Raw genomic sequence first — 21808 nt, forward strand, 5'->3', positions numbered from 1 at the left:
ATCGTTAAGCTTGATGATCCGTTCCAGGGTAATTTTCTGACCAGCACCTGCTGCTTTGCTACACAGCCGCTGATAATGAGACGGGAAAAATGGCTGGAGATGAGTGATGAGGCAGGAAGAGAGAGAAAATGAGCAGCAAGGACACCAAGAGGAGGAGGGGGAGGAGGAGGAGGGTCCCGGGGAGAAGAGCGTGTTAAGGTCTGCTGCTGAGGAGTGAAGAACAAATGCCAGAGGGAGAGTATTGGTCTCTGTGTCACTGCAGGAGCGAGGTGCCGCGCCGCCATTTGAAACTCAAAGCACTTTCATTCATGAAAGACAAGGTTGGCACAAGACTCGCAGCCAGGAAAGTGTTCAGAGCTGAATCCTCGTGGCCTGGGAGGGGAGCTTGAATGATACGGAAAATTGCAAAGAAAGTTCCATTTCAATGTCTTTATTGAACACAGAAACAACGACAAACTCACTAGCTGAAGGAGCGGTGTGCAGAGCAGGGGGCCAAGGGCGGATCGTAAAGTATTCACGTTAAAGCCTGAGAGTTTTGGTATTAGCAACTTCCATTGACCAACCTGGGGTTGGTGTCAAGGTCAAATGAATGCTCTAGATTTTAATTCATAAACACAAGTTTAAATGGGTGAGAAAATCACAACATGTTTTCCATATGTTTCCACTGAGCGGTCTGGGTCGGTTCTTCTCTGGTGGTGCCCCATATCAGGGTGCATTCACCACCAACAGGGGGCAAAATATCCAAGCCCCACTGACTGGACTGGAGTTAGTGAGCAGAGCGTGTTGCAACATCAGTCGTTCTTATTGAAAACAACAACTGCCTGTTGACTTTAAAAGCCATCAGTTAACATGCCGCCTTTTAAACCCAGAGGAAAGTACCTTTACTTGCTGTGCTGCCGAGGAGCTTGGTCTTAGTTTTGCAATGCTTGCACAATGTGAGCATCGTGTCCAGCTTGGTGTTTCCGGACACTTGGCAGCCATTTTGAAGCCAAACGTTGGCTCTCAAGCGAAGACAGAGCTGGTAAAGGTGGCTGTTCAGCCATCTTTGTTTGGGTGTCAAGAAATGTTGACAAACACTCTGTGTAAGGGCACCAGAAGCCTGAATCACTTCAGTCATGGCCATACATTAATGCTAATACATTAATGAAATTCAAATTATCTGAAGCTGAAAACTCATTCACCTTATTCATGCAAGTGTAAAGAAATGAATCACTGAACAGTGTGTTTCTGTTGTGGGCTGAACTGGGATTTTGGCAGTGATGCAGTCGTCTGGATGTCGTGACTTATTTTTGCAGATGAAGTCATGCTCATTTTATCAGTCTGAGACCTTCAGTAATGACTGGATTTGTGGGCAAACGAATGTGACCTTGGGGCTCTAAGTACCGCATGCTCAGAGGAGGATTTATACAGAATAGAAGAGTCTTTTCCTCAAGAGAAAAAGTGAAGGGACCGGAGCTTGAGAGTCACACTGACACAGTCAACAACTTATTGTAGGACCCACAAAAGGTGATGCCAGGGTTAACAAGTGTCAAAAGACACATCAGACGCACCTCAGTACAAGCACCTCATGGGCTCCTGCGGTGACATCTTGATCTTGTTCTTATGAGCAACTGAGAGTGGCCATGTATCTTGGAAGTGGTGAGAAAGGCAACTGACAAATGAGGAGACTTTGATGCCCAACAACCCTACACACTGGTCCTTCAGGGAAAACTCACTACAGAAATCCCAAATCAATACAGTGCACACACAAACTCAAGGCAATTTACAGCATCCAAGAGCATCAATCGAGCTGGTGATGTCACTATCCAGGATGGATTCAGATCGTTCAGATTTCCTTTCATCCCAGCTGATCTTCATATTGCTTACGGAAACAGTCTCCCACAGGAAAGAATTCCCAGCACCGCTCCTGGTACATTTTCCACACATAGGATTCCTAATGAAATCAACAAAGGTGCAATAAATCTTTAATTCGTACTGCGTCTGACCCGACAATGCAGCACACTCTCGCAATCCCTTTTTTCACAATCGAACCCTCCGGCAGGATTTAAATCGATAGCTTTCTATAGCGCAGCGATCACGAGGGGGAATGCCTGGAATGATTATGTGACCGAGAACAGAAATTCTGATGACTACATTTTCTTTCCGTGACAGCTCTGTCATGCAGTGTTTTCTGCTCTTGTTTCCACGAAGAATGAGTCCTGCCCTCACAAACAAAGCCAAGGAAAAGAAGAGCTGGAGTTGTGGAAGGAGCTAAGAAGTCAAAAACGAAACACAAAGATATATACCTGCCCAGTATGCTCGGTTTCATCCTTATTAATGAGGTACATCAGAAAAAATCTGGAGAAGACAAAGATGGCTGGTTTAGATTCAGGGTTGGGTCTGATATCACCAGCAGAGAAGGTCAGGGAAGGACATTTGGTTCTGTCCTCTTATAGTAACAGAGAGACCAGTGACATGCATGTGTCATGCTGTCTATCTATCATCTATCTATCTATCTATCTATCTATCTATCTATCCATCTATTTATCTATCTATCCATCCATCCATCTATTTATCTATCTATCATCATCCATCTATTTATCTATCTATCATCCATCCATCCATCTATTTATCCATCCATCCATCCATCCATCTATCCATCCATCCACCCATCCATCTATCTACATACATTCATTATCCCGATTTTCTATTCTCCACACTTATTTATAAGTCAAACACTACTATTGATCATCAAAGTAAGGTGCACACACATAGGAAAACACAAGAGCTGTCAGTCAATAGAAAACTGGGTGATATACTGTACCAGGGTTTGCAGATGTTAAAAACAAACTATTTCGCATGCAAAAGCGAAGGGCAAGGGACAGTTGAGGCGAATATAAATGCTGTCTGGTGTTCAACCACAACAAACTTTTGTGTGCTTTCGTATGTTTGGATTGATGTGGAGGTGAAAGAAGCCACACCAAAACAGGGATCTTAAACTTGACTCACAGATAATTGGCCAAGTTATGCTCCTGCAGCGTGTGAGTCTCAAAGCCATGTGGGACGGTATCAAAGTACTCACTTCCAATACCACATATGAAACACTTGGTCTGAAGGGAAAGAATTAATGAAACAGTTTAGCATCGTGTTCAGGCAAGCGCGGCGGATTGAAAGAAAGAAAAAAAAAGTCTGAGAAGATCAACAAAACTTCTTGGGAACAGATAGTTTTTCTATTTGAGTCAGAATACAGTCTAAGCACACTCATTAATTTTGTTTGTCAAGTGTGCGTCAAGCTAATGAGCAATGTGATAAAGAAAGTAAATGAAATAACTGCAGATTCTGAGCCATCCTTTACTGAACTCTGAATCTGTCACACTCATCAGAGTTAACAGAACTTGTGCTTGAACTTTCAGGAGAAAAAAGAAGGCTCCGCCCACCTCATTACATTGACAGTAACCCTGGGATCAATACACGGCTGAAAGTTATGAGACCTTTGTTAAGATCGTCTGCTTTTTCACATCTCATAATCTACTTTTGTGACCTGCTACGTTTTGGTGGACGGGAGTCAAAGACAACATGGTCCCTCTACTACATTTTTACAAATGATCATATGAATTATTTTTATAGTTATTATAGCAACTGGTGTGAAACTGACAGAAAAATCCCACTCCATTTTGAACTTTCTACGGAGTGATTCAACACGCAGCAAATTCCCATCTCTCATTAAGTTGTTTGCTGCCTTCCAGCCATCCGAAATCAGGATCTGTTTCCAAAATATCTGGAACTAATGAGCAGCTGTAGTCAAAATGTTTACAGGTATGTGCTTCACAGCGGCTGGGGTTCTTTCTAATTGGGTCATGCTTGTGAGAAGAATACTGACTACGATTACAAGTAAAAGAAAAAAAAAAAAAAACAGAAGAAAAAACAAGATATTTATGACAAGAGCAGAGGAGTTAATATCCACTGACTTCTTCAACTTCAATTTGACATGAACAGATGAGTGAACAAAACTAAGTGGTCCTCAAATACACATGGTTTCTTTATTAAAACTCCTATTTGCTTGTATTTTTAACCTCTCTCTGGCTTAGAACGAGGCTTGATGCCATGTGTATACTGCACTCACCTCCATGTCTTCTTTCACCTGCTCCTGCTGGTCGCGAAGCTCCCCAAAAGAATCGATGATCAAACCTGCAAACAAGATTCCATATTTAGTCTGATGAAACAGATGGATGCTGAGGCATGTGCTTGAATACAAGAGGACAGGTGTCACTGCGTTCAGAGAGTGAGCGGGATAGCAACCATGCCCTTCTTCTGTGTCCACATGAAAAATTCATAAGGTGTTTTACGCTTTAGTCAGGTGAATACATTTGCATTTGGTTTGACCCTAGTTTTATTGAGTCCAGGAGTCAGATAAACAGTCAAATATGTTCAGAGTTCATTCAGTCACTCATTATCTCAGTGAAATAGAGCTGTGGGACTAATAAAGGCCCTGTAATGTAATGTAATCTTATTTTACATGTAAGATTTATTCAAAAGAACCAAATGTATATTTGATAGAGATCTGTTCAACATGTTCAATACAGTTCTGTGGCATTATATTTGGTTTTTCAATTAATAGAAAGAAATATAGAAATATTGAAGCCGTCATTTTTGTGTCTGCTATACATTTGGGTCTTTTGAGTTTATATTTAATGGTTGAGGCTGTATGAGGTATATGTATTTGAAAAATTCAAGTGTTTTTTCCTCAATAATTGTAGCTGTTTTCTTATGTAATATTTTTGAGAAATGTGCATATGAGGTAACAACAAGAGCCATGCTTTTTTACCTTGCAAAATATTCCCTCATTAAGGAGCAAAAAAAAAGCACTCAGCTTTTACACTTCAAATGTTTGAAACCAAAGTCAGACAACGAGTCGGACGTTTGGTCACTCAATTGGCTGTCCCTCAAAACAAAAATCTGCAGGTGACCCTGTTTTTGGCAAAAAAGGCTGAATCACCTTGGATGATGGCCAAGAGGATGACAATGACGAAGAAGAAAAAGGTGATGTCAAAGACGATGCGCTCGACTTCAAACTCGTCCCCAGCAGGGTCATCAATTTCATCGCCGATTCCACCGCCTGCACGGACCCCCACGTACATGTGGAACATGTAACACTGAGAAAAAGAAATTCATTACTATATTGTTGTGACATTACATCTATGTGAATTACCAATACCACTTAATCTACAAGGTTCATTTACCAACTCCTGACTGAGTAGGTAGAAAAGACAGATCTGATCTCAAATGCTGCATTCATTCATCAGTCACTGCGTAAGTTACTGCAAAAACATAATAGATAACAGACTCCGCAGCACAAAATAGAGCCGGGGAGGAGTGTAGTGAATAGACTGAATGTTGGGTTCACCTTGAATCATCTATACAGAAACATGCACAACAGCCAGAAACATCAGCACAGAGAAAAGTTCCAAAGAAAACTCCAAACTCATTCTAAGTTCTTTCAGTTTCGTGGTGCGTGTTTGCAGGGAAATAACAGGGTTGTGTTCAGACAGCAGGAGCAGGAGTGGACGTACTGTAGCATCGCTATAGCTAAACTGCTGCTCAAAGTCAAGCATAAACAATGACACTGCCAGCGTGACTGAGGATTTAGTGTAATCCCCCTTGCCTCTTATAAGGGCGCAGATTTATTCAAACACTATCAGTGCCCATCTGACTGCCTGCGTGAGTGACAGAGAAATCCACATCAGAATACAGAAGCAGCTTGGGTGTTAATATTGTGGTGTTGGTGCCAGGAGGGGCTCTCAAAGTGGTGGAGAGACGACAATATTAGATTCACATTCAGTTCTGCTTGTACTCTCCATCAGGTGAACAGGGCACGAAGTGGTCGGAAACATATAGACACTTGTTTCTTGAGTGGGTGCAAGTGTGTTTTCTGAAAGGCTTACAGTGAGCATGTCGTTGCACTTCATGTCCTGGACTTCGTCATCGTCACTCTTGTTGTAAAACTTGCGGAAGAAGTTAAAGGCCACGACAGTGTAGAGATACACCACCACAGCCAGCAGACCCACAGTCAGGACCAGCTGCAACACACGGAGAGTTACAGTGAAATGCAAAATCTTACAAACTCAAAACTGAATATAAATATGAAAAAACAAAACAAAAATTCAACCCTGAATTAGACACTTCATTAGTAAAAACATTGATATATTCATATTGAATGGAACCGGACAGCAGGTGGCAGTAGCATTTGTGAAATCGCTCGCATAACCCGCATAAAGTATCCAGGACCCACACACTATCATCTGATCATCTCCAGAAAGTTTAAATCCATTCATGACTTTGCGTGTTATTCTGACGGAGGGTGGGATAAACATAGGCAAATAACCTCCTGGGTTGAGAACAACACGACAAAGGAAGCTTCACATTTGTTATTTTCGACACAAAAAGTAGAATCTGCAATTGGAAATGTCTGACAAAGTAAAATGACTTTATTTCTTTCTGTGGCTTCAGTTTGCATTTCAACACTGTTATTTTTCATTTGTAAATTTTAACAGCCAATAACGTAGAGCTCAGAACGATCAGAAGTTGCTTTACTTTTAAGTTTTAAGTCAATGACTTGCAATAACAGAGCATGGAATTAATAAGCAGAGATCACTATGAAGTTATTTTCTTCCAGTAAAGATTTTCTATTCAGCCATTATAAGAAGGGTAGGAAAGGAGTCACCATTTTTGAAACGTGTGTGTTCACTCATCTTTTTCAGTATGGATATTAATCGAATTTTATGCAATAACTTTTCACACAATTCAGCTCCAGTGTGCTGTCGCACAACACAAACCTGTTTGCCGTTGTGTGTCACTGACGAAAGAATCGTGCGCAGTGTTTTAAAACCCATGGCAATATCCAACAGGTGGACGGCGAAGAAGAAGTTGTTGTAATGTCCGAGCACCGACATGACCATGTACCAGGTGAGATACAGGAAGGACTGCGGTCATAACAGAGACACAAATGAAACAAGATGAGCAGCACAGATCTGTGATTCCAGACAAGGCAGAATTACATGATATTAGCAACATGGCATGCTAAAAAATACATCATCTCAAATTGGCCATAAAGCAGACTATCAGGACAGATAGATTTAAGCAGAAAGGAAATGAAACAAGACAAAACTTACTATCTTATTAACTGTTAATAATCAGTAGTTATGGTGTTGAACCGGCAGTTGCTAATGCATGTATTAGCAACATACTAGTTTATTCATGGTAATATATATGTTACTTACTCTAAAGCGTGACGCAAAACGTAAATCCAGAATAAACTCACATTGTCAGTGAAAACAACACCGAGCTTCCAGATTTGGTACTTCACATCGACCGAACTGAATCTGAAATAAAAGGCATTAAAAGACACACAAGTGGCGGTGAGCACCATGAACGTAAGGTCTGGCTGTTCAGAGCATGACTGGCACACCCTTGTTTTTACCTCTAAAGTCTGTTTGTTACGAGGTTTCATATCAGGTCGACCTGTTCTTCCTCAAGTACAACATAATGTTCTAGCAGCTTCCTTTGTCAGGCTTTACTTGTTAAAAAACTCACACATCTAACCTAAAAAATAATGCACTTTATTGGACAAGTGGGTCTCCTGTGTGAGAGCTCCAGTGAAAAGGGTGCAGTCAAAGGAAAAATAACATAATGGCTGAGAAACTACACTTTTCTAACTCACAGGGCACTCAACGCAGCATCACTTTTGACTCTGCTCTTTTCCTTTTTCTCAGAGCTGAAGTCTAAAGCCGCCTGGTCCAGACCAAGAAGTTCGCTGATCTTTTCATGACCGTAAAACTCTCCGTACTTGTCCATCACCTGGAACAAATTGATAAGAATTTCAATCTCCTCCTACATTTAAGGACCAAAAGAAAAAAAAAAGTTTTCATTCTTACACATTATTACTCATATATAGAATAGTAGCTAAAGCAAATGGCAAAAGAGTCGAGACGAAAACACACCTTTCTGTGAACTTTAGAGTAAAACCCCGGTTTTATTTCTCAGTTACACACCCTCAGTCACAAACTCCCCGGAGGTGCTCACACAGGGGCGGCGAAGCTGTCTTACAGCAGATACTTGAGATGAAGTAAACCAGTTGAAGAATGCAGTTTGCCAGTGTTTTAGAGCTCTTAAATAAACTAAGTGTCCTCCGGGGTGCCCGAAAACATCCATACTTTTGAAGAGTCTGCTGCAGTTCTGTGTGCATAAACATGGAAGGAAGTGCAACTCTTCCAAACACCACTGACTCCACTGATAACGAATAGGAATTTGAATGCAAAACTTGCAATAATGAAGGTTACTGTTAGTTATTGGCAGATCATAGTCTGCGTTAAATAATGCCACAGACGGAGGAGAGTGTGCGGCTCACAACCAGAAAAAATCTTGCTGAAGGAAAACAGGTTATTCTGCGTTTGATGATGAGCAGTTAAGAAGAATTGCAGGTGTGATTGAAGGACGCATCCACTACAGTCTGGCAGTTCCTTCTCAACCTGGACTCCTTGCACAACTGAGAGGTGTCCTCCTCTTCAGCCAGCAGGGTCAGTCCATGAAAGCTCATTGGTCATAAAAGTAGCAAAAGCGATTGCCGCTCATATAAATAAATGATCACATGAATTAATGCAAATATTTCATTAATTTCAATACAATTATTTTTTTACTTTGTCAAGGACATTTTTTCCAACTGACTTTTTCGCTTTCCTTGAAAGAATGTGGACGAGGAGAAGCAAATTTTCCTCCTGGTTCGTGGAGATGGGGGCACAATATTGAAGCTGCTGATTGCTGTCCCAATAAAAAAAAAAGCATTTTCCCCTTGGAGGAAGAAATTACAGAACCCATCGTCGCACATGACAAACCATGGCGAACAAAGCCGAAAGGGCTTCTCCCAAGAGACATTAAAATAATGCCAAGGAAATAATTACATCAGCTATTAAATGCTTCATTACATTTCACTTAGTTTGTTGAAGCAAGTCGCCCAGCGAAATATGCACTCGATTACGCAAACGCTCGCGCGGTGGCTAAAGAACGTACCTTCCTCTTCACAAATTTATCCCAGTAATTGCTGGGAAATGACCTGAAATGACAGATAAAACGGAGTGACATACATTTAAGACCTGCTCATTCATAAACATCGACAGCAGCAAAACAATTTAAGTCAATATGCTAGTCCACATGCCAATTTATGTAACGGGAGTTGCTATTATTCTGTCACCGTCGTAAAAGTGGGACTGAATTACATATTGTGGTGCTGCTAGTAAAGGTTTTAAGTGCTCAATAGACTGATACACTCCGATGCTCCGCACCCCGCCATTTGATCTTACAGAGTGTTTATGACCAGTCGATCCCACTGGCCTTTAATGTCCTCATCGTGTGGCTGCTCAGTCACATACAAGCCATCAAACTCCAGCCGTCGAGCCGTTTCCTTCTCTCGTTTGAAGATCACCAGAGGAACCTGTCAATCAAGCGGTGCCACCTATTACATATTTGCGCTTGAAATGAGCAAACATCAAGTGTCGCAAGGCTACACCAAGGACTTCAAAAAAGCACGAGTGTGTGTGTAAATCAATGACACGCCCAAGCTTGTTTACCTTCAGGCAGTAGTAGCCGATTATGCAGCAGAAGGAGATGAGCGTGTGCGCTATCGCTAAAAGGTGAAGGGAAGGCTCCATGTAGCCGCTGCTCTCCTCCAGCACATAATGCATTCTGATCTTGTTGTCATCTTCAGCAGCAGAGTTGGAATCTTCATGGTAAGCAGATGAAACAGCTGCTTCATTTTCTTGTGTCGCAGGCAGCGAAACCACCTGAAGAGAGTGCAGAGGGAAATTGACCTCTCAGAGAAAATACACATCAAAGACCAAACAGAGCTGCCTTATACTTTACAGTTGAGATTGTGAATAAAAACAAAAAAGTTAGACAACTTTAAGACAATAGATGAAGTAGAATTTCCTACATAAATCATTAGCATACAGGCAACAACAGCCGTCCTTTTTATGTTTAGTCATCAAAAGACTGGTTTTGACTCTGGAGTTCCATCAAGCACAGATGTTTAAAAGGCTGGCAGCTGCGCACCCAGAGATGAGAAGATCAAGAAGGCATTTTCACGCCTTTCAAGCGAAACGTCTATCATCCTCAAAACTTCCTGGTGGATTAAAAAACAAAGTGATGCGTATGAATTATAGTCTTACATCTTAACATTAATCGACATCATACAATAATGTCTGAAATGTGTCACCTGTGAGACCAATCAATCATTATTTCATGCTACTGTATATTTGGACATCAAACACAGAGATTAGAAATGGGCCTATCAGAGGAACAGTTTGGACACCAAGTCAGAGAGGTGCTGGCCTGAGAATGTTGGAGAAGGGGGAAGAGGAAGACAGCCGAAGGCATATTTGGATGTCTCAGATACTGATGAATGTTCTGCCTCCCATGCATCAGGAACAGCACTTATCATTTCAGGCAGCATCACACTCCATCATCACAAGTGCAGTAACAGCTGTTTGCCAATCTATTAAGTAGACAAGTAATCATTACACCCAAACGACACATGCTTTCACAGGCCTGCTGACCTTGTAGAAGAGAAGAATGAAGTTGATTGCGAAGGTGACAAACAAAGCCAGCAAGCGCATGTTGTAAAAGGTCCGGGCAAAGTAGTTCTGGAAAAAAGACAGAGCACAGAAGACTGTCAAAGTTGCCATCTTTTCCTTCTGTCTGAAGTACATTTGCATGTAAAAACACTCTCTCTATTACCAGCAGGCTCTTGTGAAAGCTGATCAACCAGACAGTTGAATGATGGCTTTCTGATTCCTCAGACTTATGAGAGGACATTCTCATATGACATTTGTCTTCTGCTCCCTCATTGATTTTCTCAGCGATGTTCCTTCTGACAGAAGATTATTCATATAGCATTAGGATGTTTCAGTGCAGTTTCAAGTTGATTGTGAAAAGTAGGACAGTGGCACCAATACGCATGTTGAAAGTAGACAGAGGACATTATACAAAGTTCAAGTCATGTGGCTGCCTTCAGATTTTAAATACATTTTGGTTGAAAGAAGGAAACCGGGAGGCTCACTGTTCATTCTCTGATTCAAGTGTGTTCTCATCTTCTCCAATTTCCTCCGGAACTATCGTCGATTTGACCTCCTTTCAGCAAAAAATTGGATTTTATTTAAATTGTAATATTCCTCATGATTAAATATGAATAAATCCTTACCATTCTGTGGTGCTTCTCCATATTAGCGGGGTTGAAGAGGTCACTGGTACTGGCAGTGGCTTCCTGTGTTACCAGTCTGTACTCGCCTCCATCTTTCTTCACTTTAAGGCCAAAAACGTTAGACAGTCCATCCACTTCCCTGGAGAATGACATATTCAGTCCTCCTCTGAATTCCGTCTGAGACGAGAAACTGGCAGAGAGCTTCTGCAGTTTGTCCGACTGAGGCCTTTCCATGACCTCATCGAGGGTTGGCTCCAGAAAGCCGTTCATCAAGTCGGATAGCCTCATGTTTTTGGCTTCCTCTATGAGTCCGCTGTTGACAAAAACGACATACAGCACGTAAACAGTGCAGCGGAACACATCTCCAACGCCACACAAAACTCCCATCATTGAAAACTTCAGGATAGCCAGAGCAAAAACAAGGAGGTCCTTGACAGTCATCTTCATCAGAGACTTGATGTTTTTGACAGACAGCAGAGATGTGAGCTGTAGCCGCCACCGATGCGAGACAAGCGTGTCATTTTGGTTCAAGTCGCCTGCTTCTTCTTTCTTTTCATCTCCCCTTACAGAACATCGCTCTCCACTGTCAGAGCCAGATATCTGGGCTGCCAGCTGCATTTCAAAGATGGTGTCCTCGCAGAAATTGACGAACATCTCCATTTTCTCTTTCTCTCCGCCTTGATTGACTACATCAAAGATGAACTGTCTCTTCGACTCCTTGACTTGGGGCTTCTCCCACTGTGTGCGGCTGGATTCGCTGATTTCAAAGTAGAGTCGCTCAATGCGTTTTCCACTGCCCAGGATCTCAATCCGTCCTAAATTAGGCTGAAAGTAAGTCAAGACACAGTCTGCGAGTTCCAGGAATGTTGTCAGTCTGGAATCATTGGGCATGTGTTCGGACAAATTGGTCAGCAGGACCGCAATACTAAAGCCGATCTCTTTGGCTGGCTCATGAAAACGATCCACGAAGCCCCTGTAATCCAGGATTTCGCTATCATCCATCTCAACGCAGGACAGCAGGAAATGAGTCTCAACTTGTGAGAAAAGCTTGCAGTTCTCCATGGATTTCTGGAAGTCTTTCCGTGAGATGCTTCCTTTGCACTCAGGATCAAACTCTCTGAAGCCATCTGACGACGTCAGATCTTTTAGTTTGAGAAACATATCAAAAAACCTCAGGATCATTTCCACGTTGGCAGATGATTCCACCAACATGTCGACCATTTGCTTGCCAATCGTTCCATTCACCACGTTGCCTGTACGGGCAGCAAAAAAGAAAGTTTTAAGCTAATTTTTAAAAATGTTTAGTAAATAAAACTTACCTTCTAACATGGAAAGCAAAAAGACAACCATGTCCTTCTGTAAATCCATCAACTCTTTCAGAAGCTCAATTTGCTTGGAGTCCTTAAAACATTTTTTATATTTGACATCGTTGAAAATCAAACGGATGACTATTTATTTCAGTAAGCATACCTGAGATAGCTTCATCTGCATGTGCGCAAAAATGTGAAGAAAACCAACCACAGCATCCCACAGACGGCTGTGAGCAAGACTCTGCTGGTTCCCAGTGCACGGACCCTGAGAGGAAACAGAACATTGTCCATTCAGTCATTCATTTTCTGCAGCATATGCCTTGTTTTCTTCAAAGAAATTCAATAATTGCAGCAGTAGACAAATTGCTTTTGGTGCCTGAAAGAATCGATATGCAGTTCGGGGCTCGGATGGGTTTTGCTGTCTAAGTGTAAGTTGCGCACTTTCCAACCATAAAAACGTGAATGTGAAATACAAAATTGAGTTTTGTGTCATCTGATTTAAGACCTCGAAAACAAGGTTGGTTGCCAATATACTGATATCTTTAAACATCATCTTTCCGCAGTGATATAAAAGCATGTTTACTCAGAGTACTAGTCCCATAATGCTTTGGAACACATCTCCTGAGATGGAAAAGAATAATCAAGTTTAAATATCAGCTACAGTGGAATAGTTTTTGCAGTCAACTCTACATTCACTGATGCAGATTCTCGTATTATTATGAAGGGTGGGGATTAAAGAAGGGTGCAGTCCGTTCTATACCATTCAGATAAAGAGTTATCTCATCCAAGACTGACCTGAATATACTCTGTGAGTGTGTTGAAGACCTGCTTGGCCACTTTAATGGCTGTGGAAAAGTTCTGTTGGCCATGAGCATCAATCATATCCTTGCCAGAATAGTACCAGTAGAAATCACTTATTGACTCCTGGAATATTGCAAAGACAGTAAACAGATTTCACTTTCTCATCTCAGGAAAACAGAGCTCTGACCTTGGACAGGAAAATATTGCAAGGCAGGTCTACGAAATCAGTAAAAAGTGGAAAGGCCCACCTGTATTCTCAAGAGATAGTCAACTGTCGAGATGATGATATTCACAGTTGTGTTGTTGCCAGCTTGAGTCCTTAAGTAATTCTGGAAATCTAACAAAGAAATGAGACAACAACAATTATTAACCCAGTTATTAAATAGTATCAATTATGAGCTTGCAGTAAAGCCAAGAAGATCTAGGCACTCAATTTTCTTGTTAAAAAGGACAAGACCTTGATAGAACTACTATACACTGCATAGTTTTTGTGAGCAATGTACACCAGCTCAAGGCTAATAACCTGAGTTGTGTCCTTCACAGAGCAGCTGTAGGAAGCGGAATAGGTCACACGTTATATCTCCATCTGGCATCACCTTGTCTCCTGGGAATAAGATGAGCAAAAAAGGTCAGGTAACAAGCGCGGTCTGACTTCCAGGTATGGAGTCAGAGCATGTGATGGCTGTGACAGAAAACGTTTGGAAGCAGAGAGATTTCTGTAAGGCAGAGCGGGGATATAAGGACAATTCCAGGATTGAGCTGGACGCCTATGACACGAGTGTGAAGCTTTTGCCTTTCCATAGTACCTGAGCTGTCATCCATGGCCATGCCTAATCCCTCTGCTTTGTTCTGCCTCTCAAATGCGTTCAGATCCAGAACACTGGATAAACACAAAGGCACAGACATGAGCACAGCTTCTGACTATCACTTGGAAAATGCTTCCTGTCTGGAGTTGTCACGTTTTAAAAAAGAGCCATCGGAGGTTTCCTCGACATTCTCTCACCTACATGACCTCACCAGTCCTGCCATGCTCTGGAAGAAGCCAACATCTCGCTTGTCCTTCAGATAATCCAGCATTTTCTGCCAAATAAAAGCAGAAAAGACCATGTCAGACAAAGGAAGGAGGCTCTTATCTAAAGCATCACATTTTGCCGGAGGAAGGTCAAGACTTGGGGTTTCCCCCACATATTTCAGTAGAGAAATCAGATTAGTGTTGTATTGATGTGACTTTCATTTAACCCTTTCCATCTGTATAGGTTTGAAGATTTAAGATAATGCATCAACCACTGATTTGTAGTAAGTGTCAATGTCAGGTGTCAAACAGCTAAAAATCCAACTTCATCATTTCAGTTGTGGCTCATTTTAAACATTAGGAACTTCAGTAATCACGTTTAAAGATAGCAGACACTGAATTACAGACACAAGTACAAATCATCATCATAATATATATTTTGAAAACAAAGCTTTTTCAATATATTTTTGGTCTGCGCTTAAATACATCAAAACAAATATTTGTTTACAATCGCCCCTTAATTTAAACGTACCTGTTGAACTGCAGCATTCCCTCCATGGAGGAGAGCGATGCCAAGTCTCAGTGTTGGTGCGATCATGGCTCCTATTGCTCCTGAAAGTACATGCAACACTCTTGAGTCAAAGCATATTTTCAATCAAAGGTTTTGAGACTTTTCTGAAATGTCATTAATAATTATGCTTGTGTCATGTCGACAATAACTCAAATAAGACTTAGACTTGGACTTAGACTTTCTTTATTGTCATTGCACAAAAACATATCACTATGTTATGGGAACAAAATTTCGGTGTGAGGCCTCTGGTTTCCCAAAACAAAACTATATGTCCAAAAATAAATAAATATTAGATAAATACTAGTCCAGAAGATGTACGAATAAACAAATAAACAGTATTGCAGCTAAGAATAAAACTTGCCATGTTAATGTGGTTGCTGTATGCTTTTGAAGGGATGATGAGTTTTTGATGATATTGTTCTTAACATGGAAATCAACCTCCTGAAAAACCTACCTTTGCTTGCGCTGATGGTTTGTAGAACCATCTCTGAAGCCCCACGGCGATGAAGCCTCGCTTGCTGGAACAGCAACTTCTGTTTCTCCATTTCTTTCTCCTGAACAGGCCAAAAAAATATTTTTTTCACTGAACTTTCTTGTAAATATATGTTAAGTGATTTAATGCAAATTATTTTGGGGGGATTAATTTTAACAACAACAAATTCTGAATCAGAGCACTCACTTCAAAAGTTTCCGCTTCTCGATGCTCCTCCTCATCGTCTTGATTTTCTCTGTGGCAACTCTGATCAAGCACATTCAAAAGTGATGAGATTTTATCACATATATGTTGAACACTGCTTTGTTACTTGAATTCCATTATCCCCGATATCAAAAAAAGTACCTTGGCCATGATGTGGACGTAGGAGTTATAGAGGTCGCTTATTCCAAGGTCACTGAAATAGATAAGACGACAGAAGAAGTACACAAAGTTCTGTTGTGATTAATAGAATTTGTGTCATAGGTTTGGAAGGAATACATTACTAATCTGGTCATTTGGAGAGATAACCAAAATTTAGATTTAAAACATCAAAGCAAAATAACACCACATTCTTTTCATCATTTACTGCCTCTAAAAGTGGTACAGTATAATCTATTTCTGAGAAATTGATGCAGAATATATCAGCATCAAACTGTTGATTCATTGCTGATATAATTCTATTTCATTCCAGGCGAGCCATTTTAAAATCCACAGAGGGTATTAACCGGACTAGACAGAGGTCAAAAACAGAGTGTGAACAGAAAAAAAAAAGTTCTTTTTCAATGTAAACAGGAGTCAGATGGCGACCTCTGAGAGCAGAGGGCAGCATGATCGTAGAACATGCGCTCAGTCAAGCAGACACACGCGCACCTCTTATCTGTCAGCGCGCATTGACTGAAGAGGGTAATGAGCTGGAGGAGGGGATCTATATGTTTGGCAGCTTCTCCCACACGTTTCTCTGCCTCACTGTCATTGCTACACAGTTCCAGCGTTCCGCGCTTCTGCAAAACCAAAGAAATGGAAAGCTTGTTAATCAATATTGCTGCATGATTACCCTCCAGCAGGGATGATAATTTGGAAATCCTGCAAGATAATTTAACCCTGTTAAACCAAGGACAACAAATAATATTGACTTCATAAGGAAAAAAATACATCAAGCGTTTCACTGAAACTCAATGGAGGTGAGCTCTTCCAGTCACTTACTGCCAAATCCTCCACAAGCTTCTCCTCCGACATGTTGTCCTCCGTTGACACCCAAGATTTATTATAGCCTTGCAAGAACAGGTTCACAGCTCTATGTCTAGAATGGAGAATAATAAAAGACATTTTCATTTTACATAACTACACAAAATACATAACAGTAGAAAAACAGATGCCCCATTGCTCATTATTTCATGAAAATACATCAAAGGTGTTTGAGGGACATATTAAATGTCGGTTGTACTTTTTTCCAACTGAGAAAATATACAGTATGTCTTGATTTTTACCTGGGCAGGTTGTAAAGAGGAGCCATCCTCAGGCAGGCAACAACAGCTTGCTTTCTCTGTTTAGACAAGACTTTGTGCCAGGAAGGCTTTTTATTTCTCTCCGGGCGTTCCACCTGACGAGGTAGAGTGGAGTGAACAGCATTCAAACAAGCTTCAGATTTCAGAACCTTTCTTGTTTAGAGTGTGCTGTGTGAGGTCACGGAAGCCAAGAAGCAACAAATAAATGAATCACATTCACACATTTGAAAACAAATTCCCGAGTAAGATTCTTTTTGAGCCACAAAGGTAGTAGAGCATTTCTTAATGATGATCGTTTTTTTACTACAGATACTGCTGTAAGAAAGGATGGTGAGTTCGGAAAGGAGAGTCTCTTATACTGGCGGGATCTCCTCTCACAGCTATGAAAACATATTTCATATCAGCTAATAAGAGTTACACATACACAATTCCTCACCTGATCCAGGTGATGTAGCACTTGAGAAATGACTAAAATCCTTCTGACAGTGTCCTCTGCATCAGATGAAGAACCAAGAGAACCTGGAGCTTTCAAAGTTTCCTGCAGCAGAAATATATACGAAAAAACACCACACTGTGCGACATTCCTTCACTTAAAAAACAGCCAAACCAAGTCCCAGATATATTTCAAGAGACATGAATCCAACAAGTTCTTGATGTCACAACCTTTTTGCTGCACATAAATATCTAGTGTATGCAATGATGATGCAACTATTGGCTACAGAACGTTTATAAACATAAATATTCAATCACTATAAAGCACTGATTAGTGTCTTATTGAGACTGACTAGATTTTACCCTGGAATGGTCACAGAAAGCTCACTCTAAATAACCAATAATAATTGCCCAATATTAAGCAATTTCGTTTATTAATATGTGTTGCTCGATCAAAAGAGTTACCCAACTATCAGTGGAATGGCAGTGTAGGATATAACGTGAATTTTCATTACATTTACCTCTGTAAGGGAACGAAACAATGTGAAAACTTGTAAACCTTAAAAAGCCTATGGTGAAAAACTAGACATTAAGGCGCCAACCACACTCAGTCATACCCAGTCACACCTCACTGCTAGTTTTCTGTGAGAAAGCCCTGATTACAGCCGTAAAAAGGGTAAGTTTTTCAAAACACCAGTTAGCGGTTGATACTACCAACAAAATGAAACATTCTATCACACAAAGGTGTGTTCTATGATCCGTCTTCCACTTGCGTGCTTCAACCGCAGTCCTGTATATACAGTACAATTGGTGGTCACTCTGCCATATTTGAGGATAAAAAATGATATCAGAAAATATGTATCCTCTCATAAATACTGACTCCTGATGTTTGAACCACAACAAAACTGTCAGAATATACAGACCAAAAGATGGCAATCTCTTCTCTTGCAGTAAAAGACATAGTTATATGATCAAGCCAATATGTTTAACCTGATCAAGGTGTCGATCACCTCGCTCATAACATACAGTAGAATAGCTTCAATTTAGTATAAACTTTTTTTTTTACCAAACTGTAAAGCTGAGAAAGGTGTTGGGACACACAGTCATGGATCTCATCTTCTGCATTTTTCTGTGAAAAAGAAGAAAAAAGAAAACAACACACAATGACTAAAATGGGTCTTCAGTCGTTGGCATGCATTTGCATCTTAATTTTACTTCAACTGTATGCTTAGAATACTATTTTAGGGATATTCCTTGGGCAAAGAAGGAATTTTCGTCATCACAATTGTTGCAGTCAGGCTTTGCTACCCACCTGACTGAAGCCACTTTTAGCCAACATGATGAGGCTCTGATGAAATGGCAGACATAAGCCGAGTCCCACAGGGAGCAGTCGCTTCACCGAAGCAACTATGAGTGAGGTTTGTGGGGAGTAACGATCGCCTTTCCTCTTCATCCCTCTTCTGTCAGAGTTGACCTGAAATTTAGGAGATCCAAACCAAATACCAATAGTCCTTGTTCCTTCATATCGGGTCGAATTATGGCAATATTAGAACACAATACACACCTTTGACATCTTCTCATTATTGACCAAGAAAGCCAAATTGTTGATTTCATTTTGGACAACATAGTTCTGTTCCTCCCATTTAAAATTCTGCCAGTACAAAGCTCAGCGTTACATTAGGTCTAATCGCACAATGGCATCAAAAGTTGAGGTACTTCACTCACATGAGACTTGGCCCAAAAGAGGAAGACCTCCGCCACCATGTTAAACAGCTGCTCCGCATCCAAGTTTTGCTCTCTCTGCCAGCTGACACTGTAATCCCAAATAGTTCAGATCATGACTTAATCCATGACAGTTATAATTCATGATAATACGCATTCATGCTCAGGGACAGGTGCAGTCTCCGGAGCTCAAAGGTCTGTGAAGTCTCAACAAACACTGCACAAAATGCATGCTTATCCCTAAGTAGCTCTACAGAATCTTTGCATTGAGGATGACAGCATTAAAAGGGATGTTGGTGACTTCAGTACAAACATCATCAAAGTGGGTGTGCAATTGTAGGGAAAAAAAGCAGAACAGTGGCACACACTTGTGGATACTCAAACTGTAACACAGGTTTAACTCATGAAGGATCAGCCAGTGAATGCACAGATTAATAATTATCAGTATCATAGTGAGCCAGACAGTAATGATTCTGTTAAGTAGCTGGGGTGTTGTTAGGTTTTCTAGACATGCACAAACAGCTTCCTCATGGTATGAGTATCTCACCGGTGATGATCCACAAACGTTATGAGGAGTGGATAAAAGGCATAAAGGTCTCGCACAAGCAAGTTGAACTTCTCCTGTATCAGCAATTCTCTTTCAGAGGCATCAGCCCCGTCTGCTCTCAGCCTTTCCTCTTCCAGCAAAACATGCTCCGCCCTTTTCTTCAACTTCTCCATCAGTGGCACAAAGTGGGTCTTCAACAGCTCAGTGCTGGCTTTGCATGAAATTGGCTGGGCAAAAACTAAAATACTATGATGATTAGAACGTGTGCTTGTGCTGAAGTTTCAGTAGAGGATTTTGGAAGCAAACCTGCGATTTGTTTCATCCAGTCAGCCTGGCTTGAGCCCACATGGTTGTGAATGATGCGGAGGATGTGTCCAAGAAGTTCACTGGCATGCCGGGGTGTCACTGAGGTGCATGCCGGGCTATCTTGCAGGCCCTGTGGGCCCCAGCACCACCAGCAGGAGATATAACTGCACAACATCGGCAGCGTGACCTCTGTGATGGCACTGTAGTGAGTCTGGTGAACAGCAACTCCGGCACTTGCCAGATAGTCCACTTCTCTCAAGGCCTTCTCCAGAGAGGGAACCTCAGGACACATGTCTTCTACTGGAGGAAGTCCAAGCTCTAGAATATAAGCACAGGAGTTTGTTTGATCAAAAGCATGTCTCATATCTAAGTCCACAATTCCACTGCATGATTGTGGCCCGGGGCCCACAGATGAGTCCACGCTACAGTGCTAGACAAGAATTCCAGTGTCGACTGCAATCTTCTCGCCACTTAAATTTTAGAAAAAAATAAGGACATAAAAGAGATGAAGAGCAGAACAAATTATCACAGCCAAATGTGCCATTTTGTATAGATTCAGTGAGAGTATGTTTCTACTTGAAACACTCACCAGCTCTCTCAGCGGCACTCATGGTGTTGTACACAGAGTACGGGTTATTATAGTTGATGGCAGGCTCCAGGAAACACACAGGCATAACTGCAGTCAGAGCTCCGAGACAAGAGCCAACCGCATGCCTCTGCCTGAGCATGAAGAAGCCGCCAATGAAAACAGTTTAACAAACTTGAATCATTAAAAAACTTCCAGAATTCAATGTGTAGTGGAACTGTCAGGTAATCGGAGGAAGTGATGCGAACACGGAACATAAATTACCCCTCCATGTAGATGCTGCTGGTGGTGCCAAGAGAGTAGAGGCTGTTGAGAATTCTGTAACAGGATACCTGGATGTTGCCAACTGACAAAATGGTAAATCAAAATGTTCACAAGGTAAATGACTACATCGATGCATCACGATGGGCCAGGATTGCATAAATGCATGTTCAAATGAATATAGCAACAAGAAGTTACTCTTAATCTGTCAACACAAATGCACAAATCTGGGGCAGACTTGCTCTTAATATTGACAAACATACTAATAACAGCAACCAAAAGACGAATAAAAGAACAAACAGGCATCACGCTTGGTGTTAACTCTTACCCAAAACATCAGCTCCAAAGCTGTGATTGTTAAGATGCTGAAAGAGGGAAGTGAGCGTGGGGATCAAGATGGAAGTTGTGTAGCCAAGCACCTTGGCTACTCCTCTGCTCTGAGGCAAAGAGACCACAGATACGGACAGATGCTCCACGGTTGCCTCCAGGTCAGCGGCAGCAGCCTCAAAGAAGCCGTGCAGAGACTGGAGAATGGACTCAGAAGCCGATTTCATCAGAGCCCTAACAGTGAAAGAGATTTGAGTTGGGTGAGGCAGTGAAACGTGTATCAACAACAACAAACATTGTAACAGGGTGAAACACGCTTGATTAAGGCGCCGCTCCTTTCGGGAATCAATATTAAAAACGGGTTAAGTGATGTAAATCATCCACTAATCAATCCAGCAGACGAGTCAATGTGTAATCACACTGCAGAGCTGCTTCACATCTCATGCTTCAGAGACGCTTCCCTTGGGGAGCACAAACTGATATCAACAATTAGACAGCAACGGTGATTGTATCAGCAGATCCATTCCAGCCATCATATCCTCACACATCATGCAAGCTCAACTGACAGGGTCGTGACCTCAGGCGAACAGTGAGGGGAACAATTTGTGCCAAGTGTCACGCCGGGCCCCCTAGCTACCTGGCATCCAGAGCCTGAGCCAAACCATGAAGGCAGCTTGTAAAATATGCACTTTTATTTCCTGTGAAAACACCAACACATCTGAAACC

General features: G+C 41.5%; 1 protein-coding gene across 1 annotated transcript in view; it reads right to left on the minus strand.

Annotated features, from left to right (window-relative positions):
• Window positions 1-462: 462 nt before the first annotated feature.
• The window catches only part of ryr2b (ryanodine receptor 2b (cardiac)), a 50217-nt gene continuing 28871 nt past the window's right edge, over window positions 463-21808 (minus strand). Inside the window, exons 64-104 of the mRNA XM_053874297.1 lie at window positions 21720-21780; window positions 21084-21316; window positions 20759-20840; window positions 20498-20628; window positions 19909-20226; window positions 19603-19840; window positions 19059-19146; window positions 18898-18984; window positions 18646-18807; window positions 18400-18462; window positions 17338-17439; window positions 16884-16996; window positions 16600-16696; window positions 16267-16397; window positions 15760-15811; window positions 15601-15660; window positions 15376-15475; window positions 14883-14962; window positions 14342-14418; window positions 14145-14218; window positions 13862-13942; window positions 13587-13675; window positions 13333-13461; window positions 12698-12802; window positions 12547-12628; window positions 11228-12480; window positions 11087-11157; window positions 10765-10897; window positions 10584-10670; window positions 9600-9812; window positions 9333-9463; window positions 9043-9085; window positions 7697-7833; window positions 7298-7358; window positions 6813-6959; window positions 5922-6056; window positions 4976-5132; window positions 4103-4167; window positions 2989-3089; window positions 2286-2337; window positions 463-1933 (exon numbers count right to left, since the gene is read on the minus strand). Coding sequence (XP_053730272.1) covers window positions 1838-1933; window positions 2286-2337; window positions 2989-3089; window positions 4103-4167; window positions 4976-5132; window positions 5922-6056; window positions 6813-6959; window positions 7298-7358; window positions 7697-7833; window positions 9043-9085; window positions 9333-9463; window positions 9600-9812; window positions 10584-10670; window positions 10765-10897; window positions 11087-11157; window positions 11228-12480; window positions 12547-12628; window positions 12698-12802; window positions 13333-13461; window positions 13587-13675; window positions 13862-13942; window positions 14145-14218; window positions 14342-14418; window positions 14883-14962; window positions 15376-15475; window positions 15601-15660; window positions 15760-15811; window positions 16267-16397; window positions 16600-16696; window positions 16884-16996; window positions 17338-17439; window positions 18400-18462; window positions 18646-18807; window positions 18898-18984; window positions 19059-19146; window positions 19603-19840; window positions 19909-20226; window positions 20498-20628; window positions 20759-20840; window positions 21084-21316; window positions 21720-21780 — 5717 coding nt within the window. The 3' untranslated portion in view covers window positions 463-1837. The remainder of the gene's footprint in view (window positions 1934-2285; window positions 2338-2988; window positions 3090-4102; window positions 4168-4975; window positions 5133-5921; window positions 6057-6812; window positions 6960-7297; window positions 7359-7696; window positions 7834-9042; window positions 9086-9332; window positions 9464-9599; window positions 9813-10583; window positions 10671-10764; window positions 10898-11086; window positions 11158-11227; window positions 12481-12546; window positions 12629-12697; window positions 12803-13332; window positions 13462-13586; window positions 13676-13861; window positions 13943-14144; window positions 14219-14341; window positions 14419-14882; window positions 14963-15375; window positions 15476-15600; window positions 15661-15759; window positions 15812-16266; window positions 16398-16599; window positions 16697-16883; window positions 16997-17337; window positions 17440-18399; window positions 18463-18645; window positions 18808-18897; window positions 18985-19058; window positions 19147-19602; window positions 19841-19908; window positions 20227-20497; window positions 20629-20758; window positions 20841-21083; window positions 21317-21719; window positions 21781-21808) is intronic.

The sequence above is a fragment of the Synchiropus splendidus genome, chromosome 9, assembly GCF_027744825.2.
Source record: "Synchiropus splendidus isolate RoL2022-P1 chromosome 9, RoL_Sspl_1.0, whole genome shotgun sequence".
NCBI lineage: Eukaryota > Metazoa > Chordata > Actinopteri > Syngnathiformes > Callionymidae > Synchiropus > Synchiropus splendidus.